The sequence below is a fragment of the Theobroma umbraticum genome, unplaced genomic scaffold (assembly GCF_002168275.2).
Source record: "Theobroma umbraticum cultivar Fairchild unplaced genomic scaffold, ASM216827v3 scaffold_50.0, whole genome shotgun sequence".
Taxonomy (NCBI): Eukaryota; Viridiplantae; Streptophyta; class Magnoliopsida; order Malvales; family Malvaceae; genus Theobroma; species Theobroma umbraticum.
Window position 1 is genome coordinate 3,909,710 of NW_018397261.1, and position 10,925 is coordinate 3,920,634.

The window sequence follows — 10,925 nt, forward strand, 5'->3', positions numbered from 1 at the left end:
AGGCTCAAGTCACCACTTTCACGTATTACCTTAATGAATTTTTACAGGCTGACTCCCATCCTGCTTGTCTCCTAAGCCTCAAGATTCCCTTCCCACCTACTTTGTTAGATAAACAATAATTCAAATGGTCACTCTCCATTGAAGATTTTAAAATTCCCAAGGTGACGTTTCCTCTATAATTGAATCCATTTTTCTTGTTTGTTGTCATTCCGGAAAATCATATGAGGAATTTCAACACCATTTCGATATCCATCCTTAGGCTATTTGATTAAGGTAAAAAATTGAGCCAGAGTCCTGAACCCTACTCATGATCGCAGAACACGTGTTGGTGTTAAAGAATATTTAGCTGAACCACGGTTCTGGCAGTAAAATGTTTGCTCATCTACCTCTAGAGTTCCCCTGTTATGGAGCATTGCTGTTGTCATTGTCGGTATATCTTTATTCAAAACTACTACTTTTAATTTTTTATTACCCCTTAGCTATGGACTTGCACTGCAGCCAGAAATGTTTTAGTTTGGCTTGGTATTCTGTTCAAACCTACTTTTCTTCGTTTTCTTCCCCCATCTTTTCCCTCCTCATTCTGCATCTTTAATTTTTGAGGATAATAACTCCTTACCCTTCAAGAGCAGTTTTGGTTCATGCCTCTGTTTTCAGTTTCGCTTTTTGTTTGTGTGTTCCTCAATCTTGGCAAGTGTTGTTTATTGGCCTGAAGACAAATCTTTGAATGCTGGAGAGTGGAGAAGAGACAAGGTACTATGGTCTGTAGCAACAAAGATCGGGTGGTTTCACCTGCAGGATCCAAGGTAAGTGCTGTTAATGATTCAACAAGTTATCCTGCAAAGTGTCTATAGCAAAAGCTTCAAGGATTCTCATTGAAGTATTTGACAACAAATTTTAAACATGATGGAAAGTGAACACAAAGAATCCCCTTTTGCATCCATACCAAAATCAGCCATACAGAGCAGCAGACCAAGCAGCATGGTTGTCAAGGTAAAATACTATGCTTTGCCCTCCATTTTCTTGACTCTCAAGTTTCTGCAAATCTGTATTTCGAATATTTGACTTTTTTTTTTTAAATGCGACAAAAACAGAAAGCACATACTGTTATTCCAGCGCATATCGTAGCTGAGGCCATATCAACACTCCACGGTCTTGATCTCAGATGGTCAGGTCCCATCACAAACACTGAAAGGGTATATGTTGAACAGTATGTCTTGGCAAAATACCCGCAGTATGCAGGACAAGTTGAAATAGAAAATATGGATCTCTCTAGTCTTTGTATCAATGAGGAGTCCTCTGAGCCCGCACCTGATGATAAAAGAAAATCATCTAAAAGTAATTTTAGGGAGTCCTCCACACCTTCCTTTGGAAGCAATCTTCCCGACCTGGACAGGATCCAATTGGAGGCATCAAGACTGCTCGATATCCTGACCATGAAATCTTCCTTTCCTGGAAGTTTCATTTCAATTCCTGAAATCCAAGCTCAAAACAAAGTTTTGAAGCACTGCGGGCTACAAGATGATGACTATCTTGTTCTGTTTACTCCAAACTACAAGGATGCGATGATGCTAGTAGGAGAAAGCTACCCTTTTTTCCGAGGGAACTTCTACATGACCATCATTGGTGAAGATATGGATTACATAAGGGAGTTTGCCATTTATAAGGAAGCAAAAGCTATCCTGGCCCCTGAATCATGGTTGGATCTGAGAATCAAGGGATCACAACTTAGCCAGTACTTTAGGAGGAAGTGTAAGCACAGCCCGAAGGGTTTGTTCTCTTATCCAGCTGATGTAAACGGAATGCGTTACTCGATGCATTGGATTTCAGAAGCTCACAGGAATTCATGGCACGTTCTGCTCGATGCAACTGCCTTAGTTGTGGGACAGGATCGACTGAATCTTGCACTTCATAGACCTGACTTTGTTTTGTGTAGTCTGGAGAATACACACGCTCAACCATCAAGGATAACTTGCCTTCTGGTTAGGAAGAAATCTTTTGATACTACGACATCTTCATCTCAGGTCACCGAGTGAAAAGTGAGATTAGCTTTTGTGAATACATCATATGTTTAAATTAGTTAAGCCATATCTATACCTATTTTGGACTTAGGAAATTTACAACAAATTAAAGGAGTTGGGTCAGGGATCATGCAAAACCTGTCTAATTGATGCTCCCCATATATGAAATGCAATTATACAACTATGATTGAATTATTGGATGAAAGATCACAATTGTGGCAAGTTTCTAAACGTTGTTTAAAGCTTGGTTTCAGTTTCGGATATCATTTCAAGAAGCTTTGAGTATATTTTGGCTTCTCTTTTCAGTGTAAATTTCTTGCACGGGATCGATGCAATTATAAAGCATAACCTTCATGCTACCAATTTGACAAAGAAAGCCTTTCAAGCCAAAACACACACTAAAAGGCATAAAGAGTTAGGTTTCTCTTTAACTTGGGAATTTGGTGTAGTTGCAAATGTAAGTAATAAGTGAAGGCATGTTTCCGCTTTCTGCTCTACCAGGTGGACTTTCATGCATTGATCAAGTTTCTTGGGTGAAAAACTAGACAAGTTCTATTTCTACGCATTACAGGTAATTAGTCCAAAATGGCACTGCAGTTAACAGCCACTAATCAATTAAAAGGAACAAATCTTTAACAAGAAAGCATTACCATATCCATGTGGCAATTCCTATCAAGTTACATGCTTCTGGATTTGAAGGACACAGTCTTTCAAGGAATAAATTAGTTAGAACAATTCCTCCTTTGTTAGTCGGTTTCTGGGTTAGCAATTTATTGCCTCTACTTTCAATACATTGAGGGGTGAAGATCCAAGGGAAGTGACCGGTACCATACAGGATTTCGGATTCAATTTGTTTGACGTAAGGATATCTTACTAAGCTCGAGTTTATGATGGTGAAAATTAGTGTTTGATTTCAACAACGATTAATTACAAGAATGTCTATGCATAATGACTTCATATGAATGTTAGTTACCTAATTTTGGGTTCTTGCAAGGCAAAGTTATTTTCCATTTGGCTACTTAAAAGAAGTCATGTGAAAGACCACAAAGCAATTTCTGTTTGTTAAGGAAGAATTTCCTCATGATTTGTTTCTTCTTCTCGAAATAGCACAATAAGAAAAAGCTCGCAAGTCAAAGGCAAAATTAATCATAATCTATTACGGAGTGCTCAAAGAAATTCCAATTGACTTCAGATTCAAGGTTTCTATTTCAACTCATACATTTAAAAGGAAGGAAGGGGGTTGGGTTGTTCGCTAAAAGCTGTATTCTAACACTCCTCTTTGATGACAAGTTGCAACCAATCACAACGGTCACATCCGCCAGCAATGTCTACAAACCTGCAATTATATATTAAAACCAAATCAATCCCTTTCACTTATAGAACAACAAAACATAAATATTAAGCAAAATTGATCACCAAGAATGTTGACGTGTATGAGCTAAAGAAAACTTTAGGATATTACAGTATAAAGAGCAGCAATACTATCAATTTCATATTGATCCTAGCATATGCCAAAGGTTATACAACAACTTATATACCAAATTGTAGTTCAACTCTGTCATTCATTTTACATGTAACTTCGGTCTAAAACGTTAATATTCAAGCAAATGCTCAAATAATGCTACGAAACATTGATTGTTATATGATTCACTAAACTCAGAATTTTTACCCACACCAAGATGACAAAGACCGCCAAATGCCTAATTATATCAAAGCCCAAAACAGGAAAACTGAAGTCTGAGATCAAATTTCATATCTATTCCTGAGGGCCGAAAATGAATGATATACAAGGACCATAGCAACTATGGTTTTAAATTAGGGAAAAAAACATAACACCATTTGAACCTCAGAAGCAGTATTCCCATAAATAAATAAAAACAGAGGCAGTATTCCCAAAATTCATCATCAGTGAGGGAAAAAGGTAAACTATAAACTCATTTACCCCAAACAAAGCAGACTCTTCTATATCTATAGAAACTAGGAAGGACTGGGTAGTTTTGAGATCCAAGATTTAACATAGCATCACTAATCAGATCAACAAAAAATAAATTCAAATCCAACATAGCATCACTAGTCCAGATCAACAACAAATAAATGATGAAAAATTACAAATAGTCTTAATCCTCAAACCCAATGAAGACTCAGGGTGAAAATGCTAGTTTATGAGAGAAAATGAAGTTGCCATGCATATAGAACAAAAGACATGGCAATTGCAATCACCCACCAAAGGGTCCTGGAGAAACAATAAGCCTACCACATCTTTTAACATTCCAGAGCAGTAGATGCCATATCCCATAATCCAAATGGGTTAGGCTTAAAAACCAATATATTGTTCGTAAAAGGCAGAACATAGTAGCCGCTAATGATGATTCTGAAAAATGCATCTGCTTCAAAATCAGACCTTTCGCAAATTGACTATATATTTTTTTTCCATAAATACAAGAAGAAACCCCTAATTCAGAGTCATGCAAATGAGAAGAACCATAAAACTTGTATTGCAATCATGCATATGCAAAATCAGATAAGACAAGCATCCAAAAACCGAGTCAACAAATCAAGCATTAAAAACCAGATAGAATCGGATAACTACCTAAGCGGAGCCAACAATGATGTTGTTAATGGGAATAAAGATGAGCTTAACAAAGAATCCGACGAACCCCATCACTACAAAACCGATCGCAGTACGGAAGGCCACCTTCGTGAACTCTGCATGCAAAGAATCAGCATTCTCCAAAAATCAGATGCTCAATAAACCCTAATTTTAACAGATCTAAAGAAAAAGAAAAGAAAAGCATAAGGAAAGAAAAAGGGGATACCTTTGCGATCGGGCTTGTGACAGCGCTTGACGAGGCGGACGCTGTCCTTGGCAAAGTCTCTCAAAGGATCGACGACGGAGTCCAGGGCGTCCATTTCTCTCTCTCTCTCTCAACACCTAGCGACGAGATGAAATCTTAAAAGAGAAAAAAATGGAGATTCTTTATGAGGCGATTGCCGCATGTGAATGCAACTTATAAAAACGTCGAGGCAGCTTTGTTGGGTAGTAGTAGGAGGCAAGTCAAATTTGGGAACCCAGTTTTGGCCTTCTTCTCCATGAACAAAGAACAATTCCACAGGATAGTTGCCCATGGGCCTCAGGTCGGCCCACAATTTTAGGCTGCTTACAGACCTTTTCTTATTTCTGGGGCCGCATTGGGCCTGGTTTTTAGGACCCAATAAATACATTAACATAAAGTATTACAGATTTTAGATTATGGGTAAAAGGATAATATTTTCTATACCCCTTTATACATGGATCCCTATTTTACATTTTCTTATTTCTCTCATTGTTGGTAATGTTGTTTAGGTTATATAATATGTTAATTAGGTCATGCATAACTTGTTTTTTATAAAAATTTATATTTGATACATTGCTAGTATATTAATTCTATACATTATTAAAAATATAAAAAATATCATATAAACATAAAAATTTTCATTAATAGAGATTTGTGAGGCATGCTAATTAAAATCTCTATGGGATTAAAGGACAAAACAGTTTGTTTATCCTAGGTTTAAGATAAAATTAAATGCAAAACTTTCATGTGCTTGTTATTAATTGCATTGTCCATTCAGTTATATTAGGCGTGCCCATATTGCTGGCATGTGTTCAACCGTATTAAACAAAAAATGCAAACATGGCTGAATATATATAGGAAATTTTTGTAATTCAGACTTACACAATTCTCGATGGAATCCTGGATTCTGGGTCTCTTTGTTTTTCTCTTTCTTGCATCAGCAAAAACAAGCAAAGCTCGTAACAGTGCTAGCTTTTACTCTAACTACTATGTCACCTGGGGATTTGATCATGCCTTACCTATTAACAATGAAACAGAAATCCAGCTTACATTGGACCAAACTTCCGGTTCATGTTCTCTACTTGTTCTGTTGCCTTCATCACTTAAAGAGTGTTTTCTTGTTAATTTAATGGTATTTTCTGTGTTTTAGGGTCTGGCTTTGAGTCCAAGTGGAGATACGGATCAGGGTTCTTTCACATCAGAATGAAAATACCAGACAAGAATTCAACAGGGGTTCTTACAGCATTCTATGTAATTATATATGTACTTCTTTCCATTGAATTATTATGATATTCTTGATCGTGATGGTAACATGATGGTGTGGTTGCAGTTAACTTCACGTTCAAGTGATCACGATGAACTGGACTTTGAGTTCTTGGGAAACAATACTGCGCCTTATACATTACAGACAAACGTGTTTGCAAACGGTCAAGGAGGTCGCGAGCAAAGAATTCATCTTTGGTTTGATCCCACTAAAGATTTCCATTCTTACAAGATTCTTTGGAACCAGCATCAAATAGTGTACGATTAAATATCTACTTTTCACTCCATAACAAACGTCCAATGGCATAACGAATAATGTTCAACTTTCAGGTTCTATGTTGACAATGTGCCAATCAGGGTTTTCAAGAACAACAGGAAAATGGGAGTAAATTATCCAAACCAGCCAATGCAAATAGAGGGCAGTGTATGGAATGCTGAAGGGTGGGCATCCGGTGGAAAGAGAACTGACTGGAATCAAGCACCTTTCAAAGCCTACTTCCGAGAATTCGATATAAATGGTTGCGTTTTACATGATTATGCCGTTGAGAAATGTTATTCTTCACACTTTTGGTGGAACAGGGAGAAGTTTTGGAAGCTAAACCCCAAAGATCTGAAAGCATATGAACATGTCAGAACGAAATACATGTACTATGACTACTGCTCGCGCTACTCTAAGCCTCCACCAGAATGCAAAAGTAACCAGTAGAATTTAGATCCTGGTCAAATGATATCACATACAGATAAATATTAGTAGCTTTTTTATGATAATTTTCTTACAACTATTGCACTTCACAAGCATTTATGGGCAAATGATACTTAAATCCTCATCCCCTGTTTTGTTGATCATAGCGAACACCTAAAGACCGAGGGGATACCCTTGGGAGGGTTCTACTCAAGCTTACAAAGAGCACAAAGAAAAAGAAAGTTGTTCCCATTAATCATTCTCCAAAAAGAAGGTTGAGAAAATTTAAGATGTCCATTCACATGAAGATATAAGATAAACAGAATCCTTTAGAACACAACAAGGGGATAATTAACCCAGAGCTGCACATTAGATATGATTAGGCAAGTCATAGCAACAAGCAATTGTTTTGCTGCACTAAATGAGTTATGGTCTTGAGAAGTTTCTAAACAAGTCATTACATTAAAGGAAGCTGTCCATAAACAATAGCAGACAAGTGCATTCATAAATCATACGCAAGCAAAATTCCTAGTAGCATCAGCTGAGCTGCACACGTTTGCCACACCATTGAGCATCATATTGGAACAATGAAATGCTTAGCTGCAGGAAACAACAAAAATAACTTTAGACAATGGCCAGTGTGAAACCATGATAAATTAACAGCTCATAAAGCGAAAGAGGAAGAATGATTCAATAAAGCAATCCTCTTTCCTTCAAAAGGCAACACGACAATTAACGGTCCAAACAAAATAAAACATCAAGAGCATAACTTACTACAGCAGAGCAACATACTTTAAAAAAGGCATTATTCGATACATGAAAAGAGAACATTCATCCAAATGGCTTAAAGACTAGTAGAATCACCATTTAACTATTAATATGTTGACATTCCAAATTGTATCATAACTATTCAACTTCTCCTGTCCTAGCTTTTATCTCAAAAGACACAACCCCAATATGGGAGCAGGGCAAGGTGTTTGCAACCTTCTATATGGAAAAGAAAATAAAACCACAGCCAGGAAAAGGCGAATGCTGGTTGGCAGGCTTTAGAATTTGTCCTAGGTAAAATAAGTTCTACAGTTGAAAAAGAACGGTTCAGATTCTCCCCCTCGTTTGTTCAAGGTTTTAAGTCAAATCATGTTTTGATGGTGATTTACATCCACACCAACCTCTTGTATATAGTCAAAAGGCAGTCATGATCCACAACCTCTTATGTATAATCAATCAACAGTCAAGAATACAAGCATTTTTTAAAATGCAAAATGATAATTTAACAACAATGCAAAAATTAAAAGAAAAGTCAGACAGTATTATACAAAAAGCAAGTGCTAAGAATGCAACGTGCTAAAACCAATCATGGCATTGATATTACCTATATGTATCATAGTTGCTAAATGGTTAAGGGAAAAAGTCTAATGTTAGTTTAAGGAATCAAGTCACCAACCATGTTGCTGAATTGCAAATAAACAACTAAAAAAGAAACCATGCCCAAAAAAAAAAAACCAGCAATGAAGAATGGCTAAGACATGCACCCCTCCCCCCCCTTTTCTCTTCTTGTCCATACCCCCTTTAAGTTCATCAACAATCTCAAGAAGTTAGTGCCTACCAATTTTTACTAGGAACTAAATGAGTGAAGTGGAACTAAATTACACTGAATATGAATCGAAATGGAAAATTGAAGGTTGTTCACTGTCTTCGGACAATATTCAACATTTCCTAGAAAATGTCTCAACCATCTTCTTCCAAGTAAACTCTCCTTTCTTTGTTCTCAAGCTTTCCTAAGTGACAACCACCTAATTAATGATTTAACTAACATAATTTCTCATTCTAAGCAAGCTCTTCTTGCTCTTTTCTCAAGCTTTCCTAGATGGAAACCATCTCCATAAGTGATTGAATCAAAACTAATTAAGTTTCATCCTATACAACTAACTAAAGCATCCAAAGGATGCCTGCTCAAGTTACTCATAGCATCCATGTAGTGTACTACAATGAAATATCAGCAATATCATCACTACCATCAGTCCATCACTGCTTAGCCATAACATAAACAATCACTTATCTTAAAGCCAAATTTGTCTCAAAATCAAAGAAATAAAGTGACAAAAATTAGAAATTTAAACTGTAGATCTAGCAACTTCAATCCACCAAATGGGATCTTCATATCCTAACCAATAAACAAAATCCACTGATGTACTTAACCAGCCCTTGGCAAGGGAAAGACAATGCCTAAGCAAGACATATAAAAAATACACGCCAACCATCTCATTTTTCCCCACAAGAACTGCAATGATTATATGCTCAATTAAACTAAAAGGCAGCAACCAAAGTTCAAAGGATAGGAAATAGTTTTATAGAACTACAGCCCCTATCCAATAGGCTAGAATCTCAAACAAAACAAGTTAAACATCACTCTACCAAATGTTTCTTATTCTACAATATGAAAAGAGTTTACGAAAAACAGAAATTTTGGATGGAATCAATAAATTAAAGAACAAAAAAAAAAAACAATACTTTAACAAAGAGAAAAACCCCAGAAAGTGAAAATTCTCAAAATCAACAAAGAAAAAAAAATATTATTCCACATACCCTTGTCCGTCAAGATTCCCCTGACCACTGCTACCTCCACTGCCATACGAGCCATCCTCAGCCCCTGCCGTCTGCCAAACACTCTGCCAAGCTTGTGAAGGAGGCTGAACATAAACACCACCAGTGGGATCGACGGCAGGCCTCCCAATTATCATCCCACCAGGTCCAGCAGGACCCCCAGCAGGCTGACCTATCGGAGGATAATAGTACGGCACCCCACTTGCCGTGGCCCCCACCATCCCACCCAATCCAGCTTCGTCCTTGATCTCGTCCCTTGGCACAATATCCACCAAAAAATCGAAAATGTCGGTCCTCGTAATCGCCGCTGCGATGTCGTTTTTCTGAAGCGTCCGCCGCTTGTTCTCCTCGGCGTGAAGCCAAGAGCGGATGGTAAGTTCGAGAATGAAAAGCTCGCAGGCCTTAGCGAAGAGAATGGGAGCCTCGGCGGAGATCATGCGGACGTCCTCATCGGCTTTCATGATCTTCTTGATGCGGGCGAGAGGGAGTTGGTGGTTCTTGAAGTCGTTGACTTGCTCGATTTCTTGGCGTTGGTAAGACCAGAACATTTGCAGTTGCTGCTGCTGCTGTTGGAGGAGGTGGTGGAAAGGAGGGGGAGCGGTGGCGGAGGTGGTGGTGGAAGGAGTAGAGGTGATAGCAGCAGTGGGAGGCTGAGGAGGGTAAGAGGACTGAGCTTGCTGGTTACTGTCCATTGGCTGAAGAGCAAGGGAGAGATTTTGGGGCAAATGGGGCAAAATCACAAGTTTTGAATTTCCCTTTCTTTTTTATTTTTTTTTCCTTTTTTTTCTTTTCTTTATTTTGGGCTGGGTGGGGAGATGGGATGGGATGCGTTTGATCGGAGGGATAGGGTGGGAGATGGGGATGGCGGTGCTGGATTTTTTCAAGGGTGAGAGATGTATGGGATAAGGTACAGCCATTGCAGCTGATTCTTTTTATGTTATTTCTTCTTTGCTTTTTCTTTTCTTTGTTTTTTTTTTTTCGTTTCGAAAAAACGAACAACTTCTTTTATCTTATTTATTTATTTATTAGTCTACCTAAAAAAAATAAGAAATGGCCTTTAATAATTGGATTGTAGATTGTTATATGATATATAAATCAAAGTTAGAGTCTGCAAAATATTACAATTAAAGTTTATATGCTTGATACGTTTTTATTTAACTAAATATGTTAATTTAATATTAATTGATTCCTTTTATTTAGATGGATCAATTAAGTGTATAAAGTTATCTGTAAAATTTATGGATCAAAATGTAAAATAATATATTTTAGACAGATAGAGTTTATTTTTATTTTATTTTTGGATTTCGGACAAAGCAAGCTGTACGGAGATGGAGACTTTAGTCACATTTTAAACTTACCTCATATGTCATTGTAAATAATGCTGTAGCTATTAATTTATACGGAAGAGGTCGTCCGTCTGGTGGCCAACCAACCTTGATTATTTGAGTATCTCGTAATTTATAATAATTAAATATATTCTTCCATTAATTTTTTAATAGTTGAATGAAAAAAAATTAAGATTTT

The 10,925-nt window shown here is 37.2% G+C and overlaps 4 protein-coding genes across 5 annotated transcripts; 2 read left to right on the forward strand and 2 right to left on the reverse strand.

Annotated features, from left to right (window-relative positions):
- Positions 1-231: 231 nt before the first annotated feature.
- LOC110418495 (uncharacterized) lies at positions 232-2,231 on the forward strand. Of its 2 annotated transcripts, XM_089783852.1 has the most exons (3): positions 232-841; positions 912-990; positions 1,092-2,231. In XM_089783852.1, the coding sequence occupies exons 1-3, from the start codon at positions 756-758 to the stop codon at positions 2,031-2,033; spliced, it is 1,107 nt and encodes a 368-aa protein (XP_089639978.1). In that variant the 5' UTR covers positions 232-755; the 3' UTR covers positions 2,034-2,231. The 2 variants fall into 2 exon arrangements, with proteins under 2 accessions (XP_089639978.1, XP_021286913.1); XM_021431238.2 differs by having other exon boundaries at positions 772-990.
- Positions 2,232-3,148: 917 nt separating this feature from the next.
- Positions 3,149-5,031, reverse strand: LOC110418021 (protein transport protein Sec61 subunit gamma-1). Its single transcript, XM_021430640.2, has 3 exons — positions 4,835-5,031; positions 4,609-4,724; positions 3,149-3,354 (listed from the first exon to the last, which is right to left on the reverse strand). The coding sequence occupies exons 1-2, from the start codon at positions 4,926-4,928 to the stop codon at positions 4,609-4,611; spliced, it is 210 nt and encodes a 69-aa protein (XP_021286315.1). The 5' UTR covers positions 4,929-5,031; the 3' UTR covers positions 3,149-3,354.
- Positions 5,032-5,744: 713 nt separating this feature from the next.
- XTH11 (xyloglucan endotransglucosylase/hydrolase 11) lies at positions 5,745-6,973 on the forward strand. The gene is made up of 4 exons (XM_021431381.2): positions 5,745-5,919; positions 6,003-6,103; positions 6,183-6,373; positions 6,446-6,973. The coding sequence occupies exons 1-4, from the start codon at positions 5,745-5,747 to the stop codon at positions 6,819-6,821; spliced, it is 843 nt and encodes a 280-aa protein (XP_021287056.1). The 3' UTR covers positions 6,822-6,973.
- A 152-nt stretch (positions 6,974-7,125) lies between these two features.
- On the reverse strand, positions 7,126-10,314 carry NF-YC1 (nuclear factor Y, subunit C1). Its single transcript, XM_021431382.1, has 2 exons — positions 9,384-10,314; positions 7,126-7,397 (listed from the first exon to the last, which is right to left on the reverse strand). The coding sequence occupies exons 1-2, from the start codon at positions 10,091-10,093 to the stop codon at positions 7,394-7,396; spliced, it is 714 nt and encodes a 237-aa protein (XP_021287057.1). The 5' UTR covers positions 10,094-10,314; the 3' UTR covers positions 7,126-7,393.
- Positions 10,315-10,925: the final 611 nt, after the last annotated feature.

What these genes read in the sequence shown, in the direction of transcription:
- NF-YC1 (XM_021431382.1), bottom strand. Translation starts at nt 10,093, where the DNA reads ATGGACAGTAACCAGCAAGCTCAGTCCTCTTACCCTCCTCAGCCTCCC.
- XTH11 (XM_021431381.2), top strand. Translation starts at nt 5,745, where the DNA reads ATGGAATCCTGGATTCTGGGTCTCTTTGTTTTTCTCTTTCTTGCATCA. An exon ending in TACATTGGACCAAACTTCCG is followed by an intron (nt 5,920 to 6,002) that starts GTTCATGTTCTC and finishes TCTGTGTTTTAG; the next exon opens with GGTCTGGCTTTGAGTCCAAG. An exon ending in TGGAACCAGCATCAAATAGT is followed by an intron (nt 6,374 to 6,445) that starts GTACGATTAAAT and finishes TTCAACTTTCAG; the next exon opens with GTTCTATGTTGACAATGTGC.
- LOC110418495 (XM_089783852.1), top strand. Translation starts at nt 756, where the DNA reads ATGGTCTGTAGCAACAAAGATCGGGTGGTTTCACCTGCAGGATCCAAG. An exon ending in TCAACAAGTTATCCTGCAAA is followed by an intron (nt 842 to 911) that starts GTGTCTATAGCA and finishes CATGATGGAAAG; the next exon opens with TGAACACAAAGAATCCCCTT. An exon ending in CAAGCAGCATGGTTGTCAAG is followed by an intron (nt 991 to 1,091) that starts GTAAAATACTAT and finishes CGACAAAAACAG; the next exon opens with AAAGCACATACTGTTATTCC.
- LOC110418021 (XM_021430640.2), bottom strand. Translation starts at nt 4,928, where the DNA reads ATGGACGCCCTGGACTCCGTCGTCGATCCTTTGAGAGACTTTGCCAAG. An exon ending in TCACAAGCCCGATCGCAAAG is followed by an intron (nt 4,725 to 4,834) that starts GTATCCCCTTTT and finishes CTTTGCATGCAG; the next exon opens with AGTTCACGAAGGTGGCCTTC.